The 25,534-nt window shown below is 31.8% G+C and overlaps 2 protein-coding genes and 1 non-coding gene across 5 annotated transcripts in view; 2 read left to right on the top strand and 1 right to left on the bottom strand.

Annotated features, from left to right (window-relative positions):
• Positions 1 to 10,670, top strand: part of LOC149477977 (lateral signaling target protein 2 homolog) — a 58,377-nt gene extending 47,707 nt beyond the window's left edge. For 2 of the 3 annotated variants that reach the window (XM_089709963.1, XM_089709964.1), the window contains exon 14: positions 6,968 to 8,477. In XM_089709963.1, coding sequence (XP_089566089.1) covers positions 6,968 to 7,101 — 134 coding nt within the window. In that variant the 3' untranslated portion in view covers positions 7,102 to 8,477. Of the gene's footprint in view, positions 1 to 6,967; positions 8,478 to 10,454 lie in introns of those variants that run through there. The other variant, XR_016317506.1, reaches the window with a different exon arrangement.
• A 910-nt stretch (positions 10,671 to 11,580) lies between these two features.
• LOC149477976 (5S ribosomal RNA) lies at positions 11,581 to 11,699 on the bottom strand. The gene has a single exon (XR_016317524.1). It is a non-coding gene; the product is annotated as a 5S ribosomal RNA (ribosomal RNA).
• Positions 11,700 to 13,503: 1,804 nt separating this feature from the next.
• LOC149477975 (uncharacterized) lies at positions 13,504 to 22,978 on the top strand. The gene is made up of 8 exons (XM_089709752.1): positions 13,504 to 13,574; positions 15,665 to 15,893; positions 16,163 to 16,377; positions 20,054 to 20,284; positions 20,641 to 20,757; positions 21,630 to 21,796; positions 22,353 to 22,445; positions 22,903 to 22,978. The coding sequence occupies exons 2-8, from the start codon at positions 15,785 to 15,787 to the stop codon at positions 22,970 to 22,972; spliced, it is 1,002 nt and encodes a 333-aa protein (XP_089565878.1). The 5' UTR covers positions 13,504 to 13,574; positions 15,665 to 15,784; the 3' UTR covers positions 22,973 to 22,978.
• The last annotated feature ends 2,556 nt before the right edge of the window (positions 22,979 to 25,534 follow it).

Raw genomic sequence — 25,534 nt, 5'->3', positions numbered from 1 at the left:
ATTGTGTTTGAATATTTTTTAAACAACGATATATACAATATTATTATAAATCGGTAAACTACCAAAGTACTTCCGAATTTTCAGACAGACAAACAAGTAGTTTGAACACGCAGTTTTCTTATACTAGTAGCAAAAATCAAAACCATAATATTATGTTTCCCTACTATATTTTACTAAAAGTCGAGTGCGTCGAAATCGTAAATAATAATATGTTTTTCACCTTCCTGGTTATTTTCCCATAGTAAATAGTGTTTTAGGTTTGTTGTTGTAGGTAGGAATAATAATAATTATTCTTACATGTTGGTTATGAAATGTATATTGAAATAATTTACTTTTACAAATCATTAGTGATATAAGTTTTGAGTGAAAATGCTCGGATCAGCATAATATTATATGGTACTTCAAATACATGTTTTGATAAAAAAAACAATAGTGTAATAAAATAAAACTGCGTTTTATTGTAATCAATGTTGACAATTTTAAATTCCAAAATTATTGATCAATAAAATAGTTTACACCAACAAATATAACTTTTATTTTTATAACAATCGTTCATAATATAAACCGTAGCAGGTGGCGTTTTGAAGTTCTGTCTACTCATACAGAAAAATGGAAAACTTGTTTTTTTTGTAAACAATTTATTACTCATGTTGTTTGGCAACTCGAAGCGTGGTCGTCCGTCGTAGGTACTTTTGTTCGGCGTCGCGTCGTCGTCCGCGTCGGCTTGATATAAAACATTCTTGATTTCATTGACACGCGCTATGATTTGCGCGCGGAATTTCTTGTGTTGTGAATTTATTTTTGTATGCTATGCATTTTAATTGAATCAAATTGCAATATTTCTCTAGTATGCATTTGAGACTATATTGTAATAATTGATCGTGGGTAGGTATAGTAATTAATTATTCTAATAACGCAATTATATTTTCGGTGGGATTCAAAACAAAAAATTGGCCCGTGATTTTTATGAAATTTCACCACATTGCAAATTATATATTATACAATTACAATTACAATTATTATAAATCGGTAAACTATCAAAGTAATTACAAACTTGCAAAATATGCTTTTCCGAATTTTCAGACAGACACACAATTTTATTAGTTTGTTTTAGCAAAGTAGGTACCTATACCTATACGCTTACGTCGCGCGTCGCGTCGTCGAAAACGGTGCGCCCAGAAACAAACATACTTACCTAATTCAGTTACAATCCTTTTTTTGTTCCGTAATTTATTGTATTTATTCTAATACGATTTTTTTTATTCGTCGGCCAGTTCTACTAGGTATAAAAAGATAAAATTGAAATATAATTATTGTAGCGACAGCCATATTATGTTACTATGTTTTCGTAAATATGTTTTTCACCTTCCTGGTTATTTTCACATAATCTTATCTTATATATAAAAATGAATCGCAAAATGTGTTGGTAAGCGCATAACTCGAGAACGGCTGAACCGATTTCGATCATTCTTTTTTTATTATATTCCTTGAAGTACGAGGATGGTTTTTATGTAGAGAAAACGTAAATATTATGTACCACGGGCGAAGCCGGGGCGGACCGCTAGTATATATATATATAAATGAATCGCAAAATGTGTTGGTAAGCGCATAACTCGAGAACGGCTGAACCGATTTCGATCATTCTTTTTTTATTATATTCCTTGAAGTACGAGGATGGTTTTTATGTAGAGAAAACGTAAATATTATGTACCACGGGCGAAGCCGGGGCGGACCGCTAGTATATATATATATAAATGAATCGCAAAATGTGTTGGTAAGCGCATAACTCGAGAACGGCTGAACCGATTTCGATAATTCTTTTTTTATTATATTCCTTGAAGTACGAGGATGGTTCTTATGTAGAGAAAACGTAAACATGTACCACGGGCGAAGCCGGGGCGGACCGCTAGTCTTATATATAAAAATGAATCGCAAAATGTGTTGGTAAGCGCATAACTCGAGAACGGCTGAACCGATTTCGATAATTCTTTTTTTATTATATCCCTTGAAGTACGAGGATGGTTCTTATAGCTAGAGAGCTAGTTAGTTTAGTTTTAGTGCAGTGGCAGTGTAAATGTTGTTGTTGAGGTTATGTAAATTTAACACTTTAGTTAACTACCAAGATATAAAGAAATGAGGATAGGACACAATAACTATTGGTTGAGGTATTTATAAACTCATAATATACTTTTAAAAAAATCACGTTTTAATAAATTTCTAGAATTAAATTAGAACAGCTGATTCAAAATAGCCTAAAAAATCTTAATAATAATAATTACGCTTCACAGCAAGAAGAAATGTACCATATGTACCCGCACAAAGTCGATATTGTGTTGCCTACCGTTCGACTCAATGGCTAGGGTTGTAACTACCTTTAATAATTATTACCAAACTAATAAACCGAGTGATGCGAAATAACCATAATTCTTTTAGAGTTTGATAAAATGATCAGGCAGGTATTTTCTTTAATCCTCTGAATTCTCGGTTACTAAATTGTATCGTTGAAATTATTCTTAATCGCGTAAATTTAATAAATAATCATAAGTAATCATAAGTTGGAAAACACTTTTCATTTGTTTTTTTACTTTCACGCCCAACTACTATACAATAATTACGTTGTTTCGGTATTTTGACGAGAAAACGCAGGAAACATCCGTTGTATCATTTTAGATAGATTGTATATTTTGTATCTGTAGAATTGAAATCAAAGCTATGTATATGTTGTCTCCATTCTTTTCTTATCGGATTGTTGATCCCAATGCGAATGCGTCACTTAAATTTTATAAAAGACAATTAAGAACATCAAAAATAAAGTGATACGTAAATATTTCACAGTGCAATATATTATGTAATTAATAATAATTATATATTTATGAAAAAATAATTACATCAGATTTAATAATAGCAATTGTTTTGAATGTACATAATATGAATAAATGATTACATCATAATAGTAATAATCACAATTGTTTTATTTCCCATTTGTTGCAACCCTAGCATATTTTCATGTAGCAGCAGAAGTACCTACACTGGCGGCGCGGCGGCATCGTGCGACATCAAAGGCATTGCCTTACTAGGTAAGTTTATAATGACTCATTTCTTTTATTATATAATTTACGTTTTACTTTTACAGAATCCGATTCAATGGATTATGAAGACGAGTCACACAACGCCATACGATAGTGATGATGAATGAACATTTCAATAAATGCATGCGTGTTTTTTTATGTTGTTTTGTAATTGTTAATTGTTTCTTAAATAAAGAAATAAACTAAATATTTAAATGATGATTTGTTATTTGCAACACAACTTTATATTTGAGATTCTTTACAAATGTATATTTAGTTTTGTATCATCAAATTTATAAATTTTATTCCATAGTTTTCAAAATTAAATGTAAATGACCATAAAAACATTAATAAAGTAAATCATTGATGTAAGGTCAGGGAACGTAATACATATATACATCTGACCATGTAGAAGCTAAGTCTTGTTGACTGCTGAAGTCTGTAAAGTTTTGTTGTCTGCTGAAGTCTGTACGCAATGAAAATGTCTGCCGTTTCGAAAATAAGTTTTTAAGACCCTAATAAATAAAATATATGAATGGCAGATCTGGTCAAATACTTTCAAAATTGTATTTTTTTCAGCACTTTCATAAGTGTCTGCCAGAATGTTATCCGCGTGATAATGGTCTGCCATTGTTATTTTCCGATAGTAATAATAATCTATTTTCAAATATCAAAATGGCAGACGTGGTCAAATGGTTTCAAAGTTCGCCAAAAATTTCCACCTGTCTTACCTAAGCGCGCGCCCCGTCCACCACTCTGGGCTTAGTGACTCCTCATCTCATGTATAGTAGGTATAGGGGAATCAACACACAAAAATCCAGGTCTGGTCAAATACATACAGGTAGCTTTGCGCTAGCTCTCTAGCTATTACTTCTTATGGAGAGAAAACGTAAACATGTACCACGGGCGAAGCCGGGGCGGACCGCTAGTAAATAATAAAATAATAAATAGTGTATTAGATTTGTTATTGTATCTTGTATACCTACGAATAATTATTCTTACGTCTTGTTGGGAAATGTTCAAATACCTACCTATTGAAATAATTTACTGTTACAAATCATTAGTGTTATTAGTTTTGAGTGAATAGGCATGGATCAGAAATTCAGAATATAATATGCTACTAACTACTCAAATACATACATGTTTACACAACAAACACCACTGACCTCTATAACTATAAGTTATAGAGGTCAGTGACCGTCAGTGACAAACACTATGGATACCTACGCTCGCGAATGCAAATTCGGTGATTTACTAATTATTGATACCTAGTCATTGAATTCGTTTTGAAATAGCCTGTACTTTGTAATTTTTAGTGTTATAGACATTTATAAAATGTGGTGCTCATTTTTTTGTAATAAATCATCCCGAACGCTATTGTATTTTCGTTGTTTTATTTCAATTTTCAAGTGAACACCTATACAATTTTGTCACGAGCCGCCTCTGGCCTCTGGGTGAAATAAACAAGTCAAATGATTTTTGTTCTAATTGTATTTTGGTAGTAGTTTGTTTAGAATTTACATTACCATTGTTTAATTTTTATTTTGTATTTGCAGTAAAATAAAAAGATGAAAAACTTCATTAGGTATATTGTACGACACCTCACTCTGAATCGCGCTAGCGAAATTTTTTCTTTACAGAGCACATATACAACTTTCGGACAATCTTCATTGAGGCCGGCCGGCAAATCGAGTATGTCGAGAAACTTCACTTATTCGATGGAGGTATTCTACCTTCCTTCCTCCACAGTTGTGGGACCCCGACGTGCATTGAACACGCAGCTTTCTGATACTAGTAGCTAAAATCAAAACCACAGATATGTCTGTGATCAAAACCATAATAATATTTTTACCTATTATTTTACTAAAAGTCGAGTGCATCGAAATCGTAAATATGTTTTTCACCTTCCTGGTTTTTTTTCCATAGTAAATAGTGTTTTTGATTTGTTGTTGTATGAATAATTATTCTTACTTGTTGGTTATGAAATGTATTTTGAAATAATTTACTTTTACAAATCATTAGTGATATTAGTTTTGAGTGAAAATGCTTGGATCAGCATAATATCATATTTGCTACTTCAAATACATGTTTTGATAAAAAAAAAACAATAGTGTAATGTAGGTAATAAAATAAAACTGCGTTTTATTGTAGGTAATCAATTTTGACATTATTTATTTCCCAAAATTACAATAAAATAGTTTACGCCAACAAATATAACTTTTATTTTTATAACAATCCTACTTCCTACTAATGCGAAAGTTCATACATGTTTCAAAAGAAAAACTTTTACTTTTACTATTATTTCAATTTATCCGGTTTAATTAAGACTTAATATTGATACATATGATCATTATAAATACAAATAGGAATTAACAATATAACGAATACGTGGCACAACTAAAATTTTACCGATACCACCCGTGGTCATTCTCCTTTGTGGGTCATTTGTAACAGGATGGCGGTTCTACAGCGAAAAAAGAAAAATGATGGTCAGAACGCTGATACCGGATACCTTAAGATACTGTAATATAAAATATTACTAGATTAGATAAAATATTATAGGTAGTATCTTCACCGTGTGTGACGCGCTTTACATTCACGCCATCTAGAGTTAAATCTTTATCATTTTTGTATACGTCTGTGTGTGTAAACGACCCTGTATGCAATGACAGATGTTAAAACGCATAATTTTACCGAATTGGGTGGATTTTAAGGCAATGATATAACATATTTCAATAAAATATAATATTCAGTAACCGCCATGACTATTCCTAGGTTTGATGACTATTCCAATTACGCAAAAACTCAAATAAACTAGAAATGTAGAATTCAGCGCCATCTAGCGGGATATTGGCTGGGAACAGATCGTTGCAATCACCTTAAACAACAAAATTACATCAAAAAATGTTTGCTAATTTTTTTCTGAAAATTCATGTTTTCTTCTCTAGCTTCGCGCAGATGGCATATACCGCTTCGCTAATGTGCGCATTTTGTCTATGAAAACATAATCTTAAACGATAGCTCACGTGCTGGTAGCAAAGTTGGGCGGGTTGCTTGTTATGGGTGTACACATAGAGTTTTAAGAATTCATATATTTGAAAAAATTGCTCCTGGAATTTTATAAGTATTTTTTACGTACTCAGCGTATGCAAAACTATAAGCTCCTTTGAGCTTAGTATACCAACAGTGGGACACCCTGTATAATATATATAGGTGGTGTCGCGCATGCGCACTAGATGTGGTGTCAAGCCGGTCGTGCCAGCCAGTGAGGTATCAGTCGTGTTTAGGTATATGTAGCTGTGGTGCCGCGCATGCGTACCAGAACCAAGCTGATGTCCCCATAATATGCCTCGGGGTCAGGGCGATAGATCAACCGGTCCAAAGTATGTAAAGTCCGCGTCTTCTGCAACTGCGTGCTGCACTGATCCATCGGCGTGGTTCTTGTATGGGTAACGTATATCGAATTATTGCAAAAACTGCTGTGCGCCCTACGTGTAGGTCATATAATATCATATCGCCGCTGCCGCTAGCCGCTGCGCATGCTAGAAGCGGAATTGCTTCAAGAAATAAGGTGAGTAAAAATAGTCATAGTTTGGATCATCTGCGTGATTCTCGTATTGGTGACGAACAACTGTAGGAAACGTGGATACAGGTAATGCATATGTGGCACGCTGTGCAAGCTTGGAGCGAGTTAATTGAAAAACCTTCACTACAAAATTGAGCAATAAACTTAAAGAACTAAAAACAATACTCGCTAGTTAGACATGCATGCAGGTTACATACACGTAAATCATTAAGGTTTTTTGAGATTTTTATTATAATATACAAAAATACAAATCTTTCTAATTTAGTATAAATAAATAACTATAATGTAACAACAATGTGTCTACAATTCACAGGCAAAGTGTTCTGCGCGTCGTGCAGTTCGAATTCAATCCCATTGCCTCGCTACGGGCAAATGAAACCCGTACGAGTCTGCGAGGAGTGCTTCCAGTGTATAGCGCGCACTTGCAGGCGGCACACGTATCGGTAACTGTGTGAAAATACATTAAATTATGCAAGAAAAAAACAATAAAAATTATTTAAAAAAAATGTGGGTAAACGCGAAAATTTTTGTAAAAGTGGGTACTTTTTTGTAAAAAACGTGATTTGAACTTGAAAAAACTTGTTTGATTGTGTTTGAGTTTCCATTTTCATAATAGAAGTTGTTTTAAAAGACTCGAGCTAAACATGTTTTGGATTTTCATTCGTAAATTATGAAAAGAGATGGGTGATGATATCGTTTTTAGTTTCAATGTTAAATAGTAAAATTGAGCGATGTTTTGACTCGAAAAATAATTTTAAAGCATGAACTAAGCAATATTTTGTCGCTTTCACTCTCTAATGTTGATAAGAGAAGGATGATGAGACAGTGTTTCGTTAAAAAAAATATAACAAAGAAAACCGCAGAAAATAATAAAAATATATTTGACACATGAAATAACCTTCAGAAACTTAAAAATTTTAATGTGTCTACATTTTCACATAAAAATAATAAGAAAATATTGATCAGTTCGACAAATATGTTTGTTTTGACGCATAGTAAAAATCATATCGACAATTTATGTAAAAAAGTAAAGGATTTAAATGTATGATATTATCAAATAATTTCCGTGCAATCTTGTTTTATTTGACAATTGAATTCTTCATTTTCATAATTTCTTCCACAGTTTCTGTTTCTGTTCTTTTATGATTTTAAATATTACCTTTATTAAAATAATATTGCACTGATTTACTTTGTATAAAATTTCGAGTGATTTTCTTCATATGACGGACAATACTCACTTCGTGTGAATGTTAAAAAATGTAATACATGGATATTATTTTATATTTTGTAAATTTAACAAAGAGAATAATAAGAAAATAAGGTTTAAAATCAACAAATATTCATGTGCTATGGATTATTAAACCTTTTAATAATGTGATATTTCTCACATGTAAAGTTTACAAAATGTAAAAATATTTACGTATTGTTAACAACCCACATTTATATTGAATAAGTTCAATATTTCGCACATTGGTTTTAGAGGTTTTGAAAAATTAATATTGAAAAGATAATTAATAGCTATTTTGAATCTTATGATACATATTTTTAAGGTTATAAATTGATAGATTTTTTACGCATTAAAAAGTTTGGCATAGATTTAAATAAAAATTATGTATAATGTCTTTACTAACCTTCTTAATATTAAGCGTTCAAAACCATCTATTATTCAAATAAATAAATATATTTCCAACTATTTTTCGTGATATTTTTTTATTTTTATTCCAAAATCTATAGTTTTACCTACCTTACGCCTATGTCAAAGAAACTACGTTGAGTGTAAACACACAATAATAATATTAAATATATAGTTTGTTCTTATTCATAAGGTTCAAACTCAAACTCAAACATTTATTTATTCAATTAGACTTCTTCTAGAAGCACTTTTGAAACGTCATTAAGTACATATTTTAACATTTACCACCGATTCGGAAAGCAGTATCTACGGAGAAGAATCGGCAAGAAACTCCATAGTTGCTCTTTTTAATCATGTCAGATTTACAATTTTACAAATTACATATGTAATAATATCATAATATTATATTATCATAATATGCCAAAGAACTGTCCTGTGGTTTTTACGCGACAACCCTCCATGGGTTTTTATCTTCCATATATTCCTTAATACTGTAATAGGCTCTCTTGACAAGTACATTTTTTATATAAGATTTAAATTTAGAACTACTTAACTCTTTAATATTATGAGGAATTCTGTTGTAAAAGCGTATACCTTGGCCCATAAATGAATTTTTAACTTTAGCTAGCCGGAATAATGGCATTTCAATTTTATTTCTGTTTCTTGTGTCATAACAATGTCTATCTCCTACTTTTGTGTGTAAGTAAGCGTTATTATGTACATATAAAATATTATTAAATATATACTGCGACGGTACAGTAAGGATACCAGTATTCTTAAAGAGATCTCTTAGTGAGTCTCGAGCACGCAAATTATATACAGAGCGTATGGCTCTTTTCTGTAATATAAATATAGTTTCTATATCTGCAGCCCTGCCCCATAGCAGAATTCCATAGGACATTATGCTATGAAAGTAGCTAAAGTAAACCAATCTAGCCGTTTCTTCATCGGTGAGATGCCTTATTCTTCTAACTGCATATGCAGCTGAGCTGAGCTTAGCAGCGGTGGTGATAACATGGGCCCCCCATTGAAGCTTCTCATCTAATGTCAAACCAAGAAAAACAGTCGATTCCACAGGGTATAATACCTCCCCGTTTAAAATAATATTCCTTTTCACCTTTTTTACATTTGGGAGGATAAATTCTACACAATTTGTTTTTTTTGTATTTAATAGTAAATTATTAGCATTAAACCAATTGGATATGCGTAAAAGAGCAGAGTTTACTTCGTCAACATTTGTGTCATGTCTATCCACATTAAAAATTAATGAGGTGTCATCTGCAAACAGTACTATTTCACACATATCCTGCAAATAATAAGGTAGGTCATTAATATACACTAAGAACAAAAACGGTCCTAAGATAGATCCCTGCGGAACACCTATGTTAATCGGCGCACCGCGAGATTTCTCTCCATTAACGACAACGGTTTGTACCCTGTTCTGAAGATATGAAGCTATGAGATCCTGAGCTAAACCTTTGATACCATAAAAATTTAGTTTCCGTAATAGAGTGGAATGTTCTACACAGTCGAAAGCCTTAGAAAGGTCGCAGAATATCCCCAAAGCATTCTTTGAATTTTCCCATGCTTTGTATATATGTGACAAAAGAGCTACTCCGGCATCAGTGGTAGAGCGCCCCTTTGTGAAACCATACTGTTTGGCGTGCAGTAAACCATTTGATGCAAAATGACTATTTAATTGGTTTAAAATTAGTTTCTCGAAGACTTTGCTCAAAGTTGGTAATATGGAAATTGGCCTATAGTTATTACTGTCTTCTTGGTCACCACTTTTAAATAAAGGAATAACTTTGCTAAACTTTAGTAAATCAGGGAATATACCACAGTCGCAACACTGATTAAATATAAACGCTAGTTGATTGGCAATGTTTTCTATGATATTATTTACTAAATTTACAGACATACCCCAGAGATCACAGGTTTTTTTTAAATTTAATGTTTTAAAGGTTTTAACAATTTCATCAGCAGTCACGTGTCGCAATTCAAATAATTTGTTACACTCGGCAACGTGATCCCTCAATAAAGACTCTGCAAGCGCTGAAGACGAATTTAAATTCTTAGTTAAACTAGCAGGGACACTACTAAAGAAATCTTCAAAAGCAAGCGCAACATCAGCACTTTTGTCAATGACCCTACCAGAGTTGACAAGTTTAATGGTACTATCGTTTATTTTTGCTTAACGCAGTTTGTTTGGTAAAGGCCAGAAAGTGTTAAAATATATTTTTTCCATAATTATTGACTGATGAAACGTTATGTATTAAGTTGTGTTTTTATAGGTAGCTCTCTAAAATAAATACGCATTGTTGCTATGCTATTTTAATGTTAAATGTAGCCATGTTATTTTTGGCCAATGCACGAAAGAAAACAGTTGAAAAAAGGGAAAAATCTTTAATTTTTTTGGAGAAAATTAAGATAAGATTCCTTTACCTCCAATTTAAATCAAAAGGACGTTTAATTTCAAGAAATTGGATGAAAATTAATAAATATGACAAAAGACAAAAGTAATCGTTGACTTAAAGAATTGGCCAAAAATAACAGAGCTACCGTAAAAAAAATAAACCCTTTATAAATAGAAATATATTTTAAGAGCGAACGATGTTTATATTTTTAAACGTGAACGTGTTGAAATAAAAATTATATTCCATACATTTTTATAATCGAAGGTGTTAGATTAGGTTCGAGTAAGTTTTATTGTAAATTTTGTAAAGGTAACATTGTACCCATAGATTGCTTTTTGTATATTTTATGAAAAGATGTGGTACGATGGAGACCAATAAGTGATATGTTGATACTGTTATGTAATTTGTGTAAAATAAATGTCATATATTAGGAATTGGGAGTTTTCTTTATACCTTTATTTATTCTGTGGTAGGTATATTCTTAGAAAGACGTCGAGTTTTTTTTCAGTTTTAGATATTAGAGAATATTAAAAAGCTGTTTGTTGAAATATAATGTTATAATCTGAGCTTTTTTTTTATTTATCAAATATATTCGCTTTTTAACCGACTTCAAAAAAAGGAGGAGGTTCTTTTCGACTAGCTTCTTAATTAATTTTAAATAAACTATAAATTTATATGATTTAATTAACAAGGTGTAATCACCGCACGGTATGTGGGTGATTTTTAACAAAAAAAATCACGCAGCTCAAATTAAATAGTTGAGGTACTTGAAATTACTTTCTACATAATTAATTTGCAGTTACAAGAAACTCGATATTATACATTTTTTACAATCAAAAATGTTTATGCCTAGTGTTAAAAAGTACAAAAGCAAAAAGCCAACATCACGCGGTGTTCCCAGGCGGTCACCCATCCAAGTACTGACCGCGCCCGACGTTGCTTAACTTCGGTGATCGGACGAGAACCGGTGTATTCAACGTGGTATCGACGTTGGCGATGAATCATCATACTTCTAAGTATTGTGTTATTGTATAACTATTACCTCTAGGGAAGGACTGAACACTTTTAATAATGAATTTATAGCTTACGAAGGCCTAGTATATTATAGGCAGTAGGCCGTATTGTTATAAAAATGTTTAAAAACCGCAAAATTGCACCAAAATTTTTTCATAGAGTTTTTATGTAGCGTTCCTGACTTCAAAGTAGTGGAATGTCTCTAGTGTCAACAGCATGAATCCTGTGCTGAAGTTAGTTCCATCACTTTGCTATAGGTGGCGCTTAATAATGATTTTAAATTTTTATACAATAAGTTTTAAGTAAATTAAGTGCATGTACTGGTGCATGTAGGTACTTGTCCATGTAGGTAGGTATACAGTTCATTATAATAAAATAAATTAATAGCTATCTTTAAATGCGTCAGTACTTGCCTATATGCGGGTTTCTTTGAAACGGCTGCGTCTATTTTAATACGATATCACATAACGGATGTTATTAGTTAACTTCTAATCTTTGGAAAATAAATAGTACCTATTGACCGTAAAACATCTCATTCAACCGATACCATAATTTGATACTTATAACTTTAGCTGTATTTAAAGTAATAAATATCAAATTTCTCTAAAATAATATCGATATAATATTATAATGAAGTGAGTACAGCTTTTAGTAGTCGTAGCACGCCACCCACACAGCCTACCTGTGCTGTATATTTTATGAAAATAAAATGCTTTAAATTTCCTGGTCACGTCTTGCTTCCATAATGGTAAGGATACAATAATAGAATATTCGGTTTAATCTCGATATAATAAGATCGAGTGACCTCAACCATTGGTCGTCTCGATTCAATCAAGAGCGAGGTATTGAATAAATAGGATAAGAGGCAATTTGCATTATCTGCGAACTTCAATTAATTTACGCTTGAGAAAATTCGATCAAAGGAGAGGCTATACACGATTATAATTTTGCAAGAGAATCCTGAGTAGGTAGATATACTTAAGTGTGAGTGAAAGTTGAAACCGATAATTTTAATATGGTTAACCAGAGAATTTTTTCTTTGTGGAGATAACAAAATCATGTAGAAAACGACGAAAATAGTTGGTGTTTTTAAACGTTTTAATTTGTAAAGAGACACAAGAAACGCGATCATTGTATTTAAGTCGCTCTTCCTATTTAAAATATAGTGGACATAATATTATGTAGAAGCAGCGGTGTCGTTCTAGATTCTGTACCATTTTTTATATTATTTCGGTATGGGTAGATTTATTTGAATTTCCATTTTTTATGCAATACCTACAATTGAAGAGATTTCCCCTTTTTAATATAAAATACATTTTAGAGATGATTTATTTTAACAAAAATATATTAAAACGTCATTAAAATGCACGAGCAAAAAATTTCAATTTGCTAGTCTAATAGAAAATTGTTTTCCGTAAATTGTATGAACTGCGCAATATTTTTAGAGTAAAGCCGATTAATCTTAGTTAATTTTGTATTCCACTCAAGCATGCGATGGAAGGAAATAATAACAATGCAGAGATTTTATAAAAATGGCGCAGATATTCTGTTGTTGTTTAGTTGGTGTATTGATTTTATTGAGATGTAAGTTTTAGTTGGTTTGAAATTTTTTGCACGAATTTTTAACCTTAATAATCTTTTACTTACATAGGTACATATCTATATTTCTATTCTGATAATTTTATTATAATGTTATGATGTATGTATTAAGTATGAACACTTATAATTATTTTAAAAAATCTTCCTAATAATAACTTATATTTTGAGATATTTCGATATAGTTCATATTTTAAGGTTGCGTATCAGAAAGAAGAATTAAAGATGGACTCGTACTAAGCAGTGAGAAGAGATACGTGGTAAGCAAGAAACCTTTTATTTAAATAACTACAATTTTATAAATCTAATAACTACACCATATTGCATCCTATGCAGTAAAATTAGTTCTCAATAATTTTTGTATGGTAGAGTCATACCTATATTGCTTTCAATTAATTGCCAATGATTAATTACAATCTCCTTCTTGATTAATTTGGAAAATAATATCGGTGTTGCTAGTGATAATGTTATTATGTAGGTAGAACGTGTTACATTTACTTGTCCCTTCAAGAAACTTGTATTGAACAAGATTTTAATCAAGCTACGGGCCTCATCCATTCCATAGTAATTAGTAATAGCACAATAAGCTTCCTATGAATGCTAAGCTTCAGCTCATCTGGACATTGGATTAATTTGCACAGAAATACTATGTGCCTTTGACTATTGACTGTGCATTACGTTTGAGGCATTTGAACTAAGATAATGCTGAATATCTAATACGTTTCTGTACACCTTTGTAATATATTATTTTATGCATGGGTACATAACGATGTCTGTTCTGAAGTGTATAATATTATTTATAATACTTATTATTTTTAACAAAAACAATAAACAAATCTAATTTAAACAGGCGAATTCAGAATTCTCTCTTTTGTTTTATTTCAAGTCAGTTTTAAATATCCACCTAAAACAGAACTGAAAAATTAACAATATGTACCATAATTTACTTGTGGATAGTAGTTTTAATTGATTATAGTGATGACTGAGGAATACCGAATGGCATACAAACTAAAATCTCTACGAAAATATTGTTTCAAATTCTAGCTGTACCTAATTATGTACCTACATAATTTGTTCTGGCGAAAATGCAAAGGCTGTTAAAAATTAAACCCTTTCAATTATAAATTGGTAAGGGACTTTGTTAATTGCCTTAGACGCTGGTTTTCCTTGCTAGTTATGCATCAAGACCTGATTACATACAAACAATTCACTAGAGGTTTAGCTAACGAGACGCAACTATATCAGAGAATTCTCAAGTCTCATAAGCATTAAATATGAAGCAATGACTGATGAAATTATATAATGATGTCGCTGGAACTTCGTAGAAGTCTATCAACTGTTAAATTTGCTCTTAACGTTTTATACAATAAAATAGATTCTAATGATTTAGTAGAAATGCTCTTACGGCTTAATGTGCCTGACAATTATATTACACGGGCTCGTAGCCACCAACTGTTAGCTGCTTGGCGCACACGCACGGTTCAACGCCAGCAGTCTCCGGTGCCTCGCATGCTTTCACTGCTGAACTCAATTCCAATTCTGCACCAGTAAATGATTTGTGTCAGGGATGGGAATGATAGGTGAAGAATGTAAGGGTACCTAGAACTAAGAACATAGTGATAAGTTTAGAATTAAGTTTAATACTTATATGTATGGTTTGGCGTATGCCGTAAATAAATAAATAAATAAATATTAATTGTCTCAGAGTTAAGTAATAATTTGTGATACAATGTATGTTGTTCTTTATAATACCTAATAGCTATCTTTCTTGGTAAATTACTTAAAACAAACATTCATAGAGTTAGATGAAAATTTCAGTATAAGTATAATAATTATGTTTTGCTATACTTAGCTCTCCAGTTTGTATACCTATAACTGGTTCAAATTCAAATTCAAATTCAAAATTCAAACTGGTTATATTAATGTTAAGATTATCATTATACATATTATTATTAACATAAAATCTCGTTATTTTAATTTCATTAAGTCATTCAGCTCTCCCTGAATTTTTTTCTTATAACTAATCTAGTAATTCTCTTTTACAAATGTTTCTTACAATTGTTTGACTGACCGGTTGGCTTGGTTGGTAGTGGCCCTGCCTGCTAGCCAGAGGTCGTGGGTTCGATTCCCACCCGGGGCAAATATTTGTGCGATGAACATAGATGCTCTGTGTCTGGGTGTTAATTATCTATATAAGTATTTATTTAAAATTATATAATATGTACATGTTTATCAGCCATATGGTGGATCGTGCCGTGTTTGAAATTATTTATTTTATTTATTTCTTAATTAATATAATATTTAATAACTCAACTTGCATTTGCATTTAAACTGCTAAATCCCTTACCAGGTCTACCTTACCAAAGCGCCTCTCTCCCCCCAAAAGTACGATGCCTGGATCTGTGGGGGGGCGTTAGTCACCCCCTGGTTTGTGATCACCTCTGCAGCTTGCGTTGAAGACGTTCGTCATATGTATGTGATAGCTGGTTATGATAAATATGTGAAACCCAACGATCTTAATAAGGATAAATGCACTAAGTCGAAGAAAAAAAAGGTTGTGTTTACGTGTGTGCCTAAAAGTAAGTTTTTTATTCTTTTGATCAGGGCAAAAATTTAAAAAGAGAAGGGAAGAAGAAAAGGGATGATAGCATAATCAATAAATCGCGTTTAAAATCCGTTAAAATCTTTTCTTTATATTTTCTCAGAGAAAATATAGAGTCGCGTCTCAAAATGTCAGCTCCTTTTATAGAAACTGTACTTTTCAGAGAATATCATATTTTACATTAGCGAATACTAAACGCCAATAAGTTTACAAAATACAAGTCTCAACATTTTAAAACATTTTCAGCATACAATTTGGACTACGCAAAGATCGAAAAGTGGTCGTCCATCGACATAGCTGTAGTCAAAGTAGAATCAGCCTTCAGTTTATCAGACGAGACATATAATACCGATTGTTCTTACATACCTGCTACTATATCTGTCAATTACGACCCCAAGTACCAAGAAGCAGGGATAGATGCTATTGTTATGGGCTGGGGACATTTGAGTAGATGGCGATCGGTAAATTCATTTATTTCATTGTATAAGCTACATTTTATTATAAAGGACTGTTAAATTAAAACGCAAATTCTTCTTATTATAAATGTTTATTGAATTCCGTAAGAAACTATAATCACAAATACACACTAGAGATATTGCATTGTTTGTATTCATCTATATTCTATACTATATACAGTAGCACCTCGTTAAGTCGAACCTCGATAAGTCAAAAACCTCTAAATCTCGAAAAAATGTTTTGTTACCTTCCCTTCAAACACGAAAACCTCTTTTACTTGAAATTTTGACCCTCTGCTAGTCGAAATAATCACAGAGTCCCTCCAAGCCATTTTGGTACATATTTTCACTCTATAACTTGAAAAAATCAAATTTGACCTCTGTACTCAAACATAGCAACGTTTTATTTTACAACCTTTATAACTTGATGATTTGGAATTTATTACCTCTATTGTTCGAACAAAAATAAGTTACCGACTTTAAGAACTTGTGCAAGTACACTATTGTTTCTTAGAAAACATTTTCGGAGTATACGATAATTAATTTATGGCTCACGAAACACGTGTTTGCGTTAAGTATCTGATGACGAAATTATCGATTCAGTAGCTCAGAAAACCGATACTAATGATTAAGATGACATAGAAGACGTAAATAGTACATGCGCTCCATGGGTTTCCATCAAAGAGGCAAGAACCGCATTGAATACCTTACGAAATTTTATAAAGCAAACCAGTATCTTTGAAAAAGAAGAATAATTTTCTGCTCATTATAGATTATAAAATGCTAGAGAACAACCAAATTATCTAAAGCAAAAAAAATACATACTGACTTTTTTAATTGGCATTAAAAAAGTCATCAGTATTTTTTATTTTAAACTAGCGGTCCGCCCCGGCTTCGCCCGTGGTACATATTTACGTTTTCTCTACATAAGAACCATCCTCGTACTTCAAGGAATATAATAAAAAAAGAATTATCGAAATCGGTTCAGCCGTTCTCGAGTTATGCGCTTACCAACACATTTTGCGATTCATTTTTATATATAAGATTAATGATTTGAAATAATGTTGGTTTATAATAAATAAAAACATATTTGTCACCTCTACAAGTTGAATTTCAATTTATTTTACCTCTCTAACTCAAAATTTATAAGAATAAACCTCAAACTCTTTATGTCGAATCAAAATCCGCCTAAGTCGAAATCCTCCATAAGTTGAAAACTCTATAGCTCGAATTTTTGGCGTCTCCCTTGATATTCGACTTATAGAGGTGCTACTGTAGTATATATTGTAATATTATAAAGCTAAAGAGTTTGTCTGTTTGAACGCGCTAATCTCAGGAACTACTGGTCCGATTTGAATAATTCTTTCGGTGTTAGATAGCCCATTTATCGAGGAAGGCAATTATAGCCAATAGGCTATATATCATCAAGATCAACAGGAGCGGAGCCCCGCGGGTGAAACCACGGGGAACAGCTAGTATTTTATAATATTATGTCTGAGGCACAGTACTGTCAATATGTCAATAATATTATCTCGATTCATATTTCTTCTGACTGAATCCAAGCTGAAACCTTTCTGAAAATAATACAATCATACTTCTTGTGAAATGTGATTCTAATATATTCTACGAATAATCTGTTACAATAATTTATAAGAGATAGAACTTTAGATAACGATTAATGATAATATATTTTAGTAGATTTATTTATGATTTCGATAGCTTGGTTACATGAAGAAAAAAATATTGACTATGAATTCATTGTAATATTTTCTGTTATTGTTAAAAAAATGAGTTCATTACATGAAGTATGAAAATGCTCAAAATTTTGCATAATTTATGAAAAATAAAGCAAATACTAGTTAAGAATAATTTTTTAATGGTTTCTTACGTTCTTCTCTTAACCCTTAAATTGTCACCCCTAGATAACTTGTGTTTATAATGTCCAAATTTGGAGGATGTGTTGGAATTAGGATAGAAAAGAGGAAAATGAAAAAAAAAATTAAAAATTTTAATTTTTTCTATTGTTTTCACTATGTCACATAAAACGGACACTGCCAATTATATGTACATGTTCGAACCGTCACATATAACGGACATTGCACATTATTCCTGCAACTGTGGAACATGAATACAATGCACATTTTCAACTCTGTATTTCAAAATTATAATTATGGACGATCTAGAATAAGCTTTTCAAACATCTGTCTTAAAATGTTGGTTAAAACTTTAATGATATCGTTAAAAATAATGGATTTTAAAAAACGACACTACCAAAAATCACAGCCTAAGAATATGCTAAGAATTGGAATAGAAATAGTATTACATAGCCTGAGAACTTATCTAATACACCAAGAAAGTCCTCTTCCCATTCCTTATATTGTACAGATTGAAATGTGTTTGCTTCATCGTATGCAAAGAAGTCGTATACCATGCCTGAAGTACCAAAACAAACAGGAAATTTAAATCGCTTTTTTTTTGGATTCTTTGGCATATATTATATCCATTTTCTGCCAGTTTTTTATTTTGTAAGGTATTATTATTTAAATTTTCAAACATTGGGTGGTATTTCTGGTAAGTAACATGATGCTGTGGCTGAATATCTACTGAGAAGTAGGGAAGATTCATCTCGCACCGCATGTAATGGCTGTAATTCTGCAGCAATAATATTTTGTTGATGGTAAAAATTATGACTTTTTGGGTCTTCATTGTGTCTCAAATCAATATGTCGTTTAATTCCGAAGGTATGGTGCTGGGGGTAAATGATTGACACTGTTATCATAGTGAAATCACTCCCGTAGGTCTACATTTCCTTCAAAATCGTCATCTCAACTCAACGCCAGACTCTTCAGCTTCCGCCAGAGGTAGTGAGGGAATTTTTTATTGATTGCCAAGTCATGCTCCTCTAAAACATATTAAAAATAGAGAAAAATATATCAAAAGGATGACGTTGAAAATGAAGGGCCTTATTGGCAACGTCCGTTACATAGGACATGTGTAGAATACCCCAGTATAATATACTCCAAGTTGTCAACGTCCGTTTTATGGGACATCGTATATAAACTAAGATTTGTATTCCAAATATTGTAAAATATGTAAAAATTATGTCAAAATACTATACTTACAATCGTATTCTAACTAATAATATAACATTATAAGCAAAATAGCCAAAATACTTACAGTTATTATCAATTTTATCAGGAGAGTCAAGAGATCTGTTTTTTGCAATTTTCAAATGGTCACCATTCGCGACTGTACTTCGCTTTGGTAAAAAAACCTGCATGTACGCGAAGGACATAGCTAGTACCTTCCCAATATACCGATTAGCAAAGCTTAGGTCTGCTATAACAGCGCCAGCATGTGTGTAAATACTATGTCCTTTAAAACGGACGAAATCAATTTAAGGGTTAATATTTGACTGACCGGTTGGCTTGGTTGGTAGTGGCCCTGCCTTCCAAGCCAGAGGTCGTGGGTTCGATTCCCACCCGGGGCAAATATTTGTGTGATGAACATAGATATTTGCTCTGTGTCTGGGTGTTAATTATCTATATAAGTATTTATTTAAAAATATATATTATGTATGTTTATCAGCCATCTGGTTTTCATAACACAAGCGAAAGCTTAGTATGGGATCAGACCGTGCGGTGTGTGAAAATTGTCCTGAAATATTTATTTAATATAACAGACGAAAGAGCGCGAAGACTGGAACCAAGAAAAGCTGCGTTATGCGTCCACTCGACTTTACAGCAAGGAAAGGTGTAAAGAACATTATTCTGCTGAAATGGAACAGATTATAGATAAATACATGATCTGTACGTATGCGGCGGGCAATCTTGATGACAAGGGCGAAATTATTGAGAAGGCAGAATTGGTAGCTGATGGATGCGTGTATAAGAAAGTTCTTATTGATGGTGTGGTGAGTTCATATTGTATTAGCGTGTAAGTTGTTAAATTAAATGTCTTTTTAAATTAAGCTACGTGATTGGCAATTCCCAATAAAAAATATAAACACAGGTTGGGAAATTAAATGTATTCTTGGTTGGTAAATAACAAGGCTTTTAATAAATATACCTAATATTAAAATAGGTTACGCAATAAAACTACATAATATTAAGTTGCAGTTGCAAGTTGTTTAGTAATGATGATTTTTTTATACTGTTAAACGTATCAATTTAGAAGTAAATTATACTAAATAAACAAGTAAAACGTTAGTAGTCGAAGTAGTTTAAATAATATAGAATATTTATTGTTTTAATCACAGAAGATTTTCAGGAATATCTACAATGTGCTAAGGACCCGAATGAAAGCAGCGACGATACTAGAAGAAATTTAGACAATGTAACTCTTATGACAAATTATACTTACACTAGAAGAAATGGTATTTGTCAGGTACAAAAATAATAAGTAATCATTTTAATAATTATAATCCTTTAGATTAATTATATAATACAGCAGGTACTAAAATGTAGGAGCAAAATTATATTATATAAATTAAAGTACGCAGTACACACCTATTTATAATTATTGGGATATACACGGTTTTGAGACTGATTAGTAAAATTAGATCATACGTAATTTATCTAATTATAAGATTCGCATTAGGTATAAGTTTCAGGGATCATTAAATTTCTCAGTGGTTTTATATAATTTTCTATAAACCTTCTACCAATTATTTTTCAAATGAATCCTATTATATTCTATAACAAGCAACCGAAACAATTCATATTTATCCACTTTAATTCGTTCCCCAAAGAATAAAATTCGCTCTATTCTGTCTGAGTATAATGATATGTATGTATTCGTATGAAATAAACATTAAAAACAGAGGTTGCTCAAGAGCAATAGTGTTCAAATAAATTTTCTATTTATCTGCACTTTATTCACATTGCAAATTACAATTTCTTTTATCTTTATAAAATATCCATAATATAATCGACGTTATCATTAGGTACTGATATTATAATTAATTATGTCTTACAAATGTGTTTTCACATCGCAGCCAAGTGATTTTTTGAATCGATTTTTGTGTCTGGCGATAGATAATTGGCTAGAAAGTAGGTAATATATTATATAGCCTTATTTGAACCGTGGATAAACATGTCATTTCCGTGGTTTTCCTTTGTTGGATGAATTTTCTTTGAATATGCAGCCAAAGTCACTGGCGATGAGCTAGTACCCTCATACCCTCATAAGATGCATATATCCCTGTAGGACAAACATATTCCTTACGTTAATTTCGCTAGTTCTGTAATTAATTTCAGAACGATCACGGCGGTCCGCTCGTCACCTGGGTGGGGACACATGAAGTACTGATCGGTGTAGCATCTGTGTTCCGAGTGAAGTCGAATCTGGAGTGCGATGGACCTTACCTCTTTACAAGTACACAGTGTAACGGAGTGTTTTTGGATTGCGTGTTGAATCTATCTGGGTAAGGAAATATTTCTCGTTTCGTTGCTTTAAAATAGATGATAATACATTTAAGTTAAAGACTTTCAAATGGATGACTCTACATTTAAATAAAAAAAATTAAATTTAGATAAAAAAGCAGTTTAAATTTTTCTAATTCCATAGAATTTAGCTACCATAGTAATGCTTTTCGACCAGTGTAAAACCACGTGTTGGCGATTCTAAATTGCTAGATATACTAAAAATAAAAAAGAAATGTTTTATTTGAGTTAATAAGTAACTTATAGCAGCGAATGAGAATATTAGCACTAATAGGTAGAAACAGTGTACAAATAAATTGAAAATTACCAACTCATCTGTAAGTATTTTATAAAAAAAATGCACTTAATGACACTCTAAGCTCGTTAAAAATCGATTAATTAACTATAACCGAAGTATATCATAAGAAGTCTAAGAAGTTTCAGAACATGCATATTGATGCTTAAACTTGGTACATTTAGTTAATATTATTAGTCGCTGTAGTTATACTAAACTTATTAAAAATGTATGGAAATACTTATTATAAATATTTTTTACAGGAAAGGCTCGAGAAGGCAATGTAATTTATCACCACAGGAACGAGGCTTCGATATTGTAGAAAGAAAAATATCTTGGATAAACCATCCTGACGGGTGATTATGATTATTATATGTATTTTTATTTTGCATATATTTTATATTCCTCTAAATTATTATGGCTAGCAATATAACCTTTTATAGTATACTAGCTGTGCCCCGCGGTTTTTCCCGCAGTGCTCCTCTCCTGTAGGTCTTAGCGTGATGATATATAGCCTAATATCCTCGATAAATGGTCTATCTAACACCGAAGAATTTTTTAAAATCGTTCTAGTAGATCCTGAGATTAGCGCGTTCAAAGTTCAAACAACCAAACAGCAGTAGTTTAAATTTAATGTAGAGTCCAAAACTAATATTATAGATTATCCTATACTATTAACTGTTCATAGTTAATCATTGCACTGTATTTGATAGTGAATTGACGGCTCTCATTACGAAAATGTAGATTATAATACACATCACTAAGTCCTTATTATAGGTAAAACGTTTGTTTAACATTTAAATTTCTCCACAGACCAGCTGAAAACGAAAGAATAGAGAAGATCAGACTTCGACCGCAAATACCGATTGGAGTTTATGGTTGAAAACGAAAAATAAAAATGTTCAAAAATATGCGAGTTTTATTAAGCCTTGGTATCCTGTCATGTCAAAATCTGCCTTATTTGTAATATTATTTCATCCTGTGAGATTTTATCGTGCAGCCTATTGATATTCTCTACGCTTTTTTAACATATTGTATTCTTATAAATTTATACAAATTAATGTTAAGCAAAGTAATAGACGATTTCAATACACTTTAAAACAATAAAGTGCCAATGATTTATTACCTCATTACGAATTGCAGAACTAAGCAATTGATTGATTTTAGACTGAAGCTTGTAACTTAATTAACATTATTTTATTACTCCGTTTGTGCCAGACGTCTTCTAATTGAAAATTTTTAAGTTATTTATGGTTTTAATTTAGTCGCTAAATTTAATTTGGTTTAAATTTGGCGTTTTTGTTTTAATTTAATGTAGTGATTGTGACATTACTTCGTCGTTTTATTTCTATTGTTCTTCGTTTATTAAAATTTTAATGAATTATCTTATTGATTTAAATTCTACTTAAATTTATGGGTTTTATTTTATTGAACTTTAATTTAATAATAGGTATTAGGTATATTATACCCATTATTGTGCATTTAATATGCCGTAACGAATGCTGAATTGATTGAATTTTGTCACTAAATACAGTCAGCAGAAAATACTGTAAGGAAAGGATTGTATCTAAATCCAAGTTAAAGCCAAGCTATGATAATTTTTTGGGAGTATGAAACTTTTTGTTCGTTGCCAAAAGCGCCAGTATTCAGTAAAACTGCGTTATAATAAAGATTACATTTTTTGTTATATAGACATATTATGCAGCGCTTTATCAAGCACTAGAAAATTATACATACAATGTAATTAAGCTCTTCAGCGGCTGAATTTAATTCGAGCTGCATGTGTTGTGACGTCACTGCAGTAAGACTAAATACTTGGGTCTTGGTTGGAATATGCTGTTGTTAACACTATTTAAGTATGATGTAGAGTTTCGAAATTATAGACAGGCATGTAAAATTTTTATTTAAACGAAACGTTATCAAGTTCTACAGAAAAAAAGAACAGACTAAATATTATGTATAATCATTTATATTAATTTATAGATATGCCACTATTTCACTATTTCAAAGATATTGTTTAAATAAGTTACATATTATATTCTTCTCTAAATTCTCTAATTCTTTAAAGTTAAGTATTGTAAAATTAAACAAAACGGTAATTACAAAAGTTTCAGGCGGCGATGACTTATTTGCATATTTATTTTTCTTATAACCTTTTCTTTTGTTTCAAGGTTGGTAAGGTTCAAGGACGTTCATTCTCATTATCTGGAAGTAGATATATGTATTTAAATAGCTTCGTTATTTGGTACGGTGGCACGGCCGCTGGCCATGTCGCCGGCATGTAGACCACCCTTGTAGACCACGCGACCTCACACGTCACATTAAGACACGCGACTACTGTAGGGTTAAGGGTTTTTTTTTATAAATAATGACGAGTACTCCTGTCTAAACCTTCATAACTCTTCAACATCAGTCCACAAGCTTAGCAACAAAGTTTCGTCACCAAACTTTGCTTGAGTTAAAAGTTGTTAAATCTCACAACACAGTTAGTCGTGCACTAAATCACCGAGCATTAAATTGCGAACGCAAACTAACGTTTCACGCTTCGTGATTTACGAATAATGCTGTATTTAAATATAATATAGAAATTTATTTTTTTATAGTAGATATAAGTACGATTTTTAATACCTAATAGGTAAAAGTTACAGTTGACGATTCAGTTTTTTCAATTCTTACAAGAGATGAAAATTCGGAGAAATTTATTTAGTTTTTTATGTGCCCGTGTAAATCAGCTACAGTTATTTTACGCCGATTCTATAAATATCGGAACCATATTATGAAGCTACATACTACATTGTACCCCTAATGCAAAAATATCAGTAGGTACATATACATGATACAACTCTGACTCCGCAATTTAGACACAAGTATTGAGGATTTCATCTATTCAGTGTGTTTCAGTCTCCTATTTTATAGTATCGGTAGGGAAATTCGAGCTCTCTATAACGTCTCCCACTTTCCAATACACGTGTCGCAGGAAACATACAAAACAACGATATATGCTCACTATACGTTGTAGGAAGGAAGGTAAGAGAAGACGAATTATTTTTTATTACAATATTTCTTAACAATAATAGGTGAGAGAAGACGAACTATTTTCTATTACAATTATATCTCTGTATACAAAAATGAATCCCTATTTCCCTTGCTCATGAAGTGAACAACTGGACCAACATCGATATTTATTTTTGAAGTGAAAACTTCTTTAGCGGCGTTGGGTATAAAATCTTAAACTCGCGTCAGGACACGTGGCCTGATCGAAAAAGCGTAAGACGGATTTTTTTAGCCCTTATATTCCATGCGTAAGACGGATACCATTCCAAAATATCAAACATGCTGAACGCTTAGATTACAAAATAAAAGACAGATGGAGCGTTGCCGAACTAAACCGAATAATTTATCGTCATTTCCATAAAGCTATGTGTGCTGTCATTTCGCCGTTGCA

This window comes from Colias philodice, chromosome 23 (genome assembly GCF_061535455.1).
Source record: "Colias philodice isolate Cphi_HAF_F1 chromosome 23, ilColPhil1 Martin Lab GWU primary, whole genome shotgun sequence".
Lineage (NCBI taxonomy): Eukaryota > Metazoa > Arthropoda > Insecta > Lepidoptera > Pieridae > Colias > Colias philodice.
This window is presented reverse-complemented; position numbering and strand designations above follow the sequence as displayed.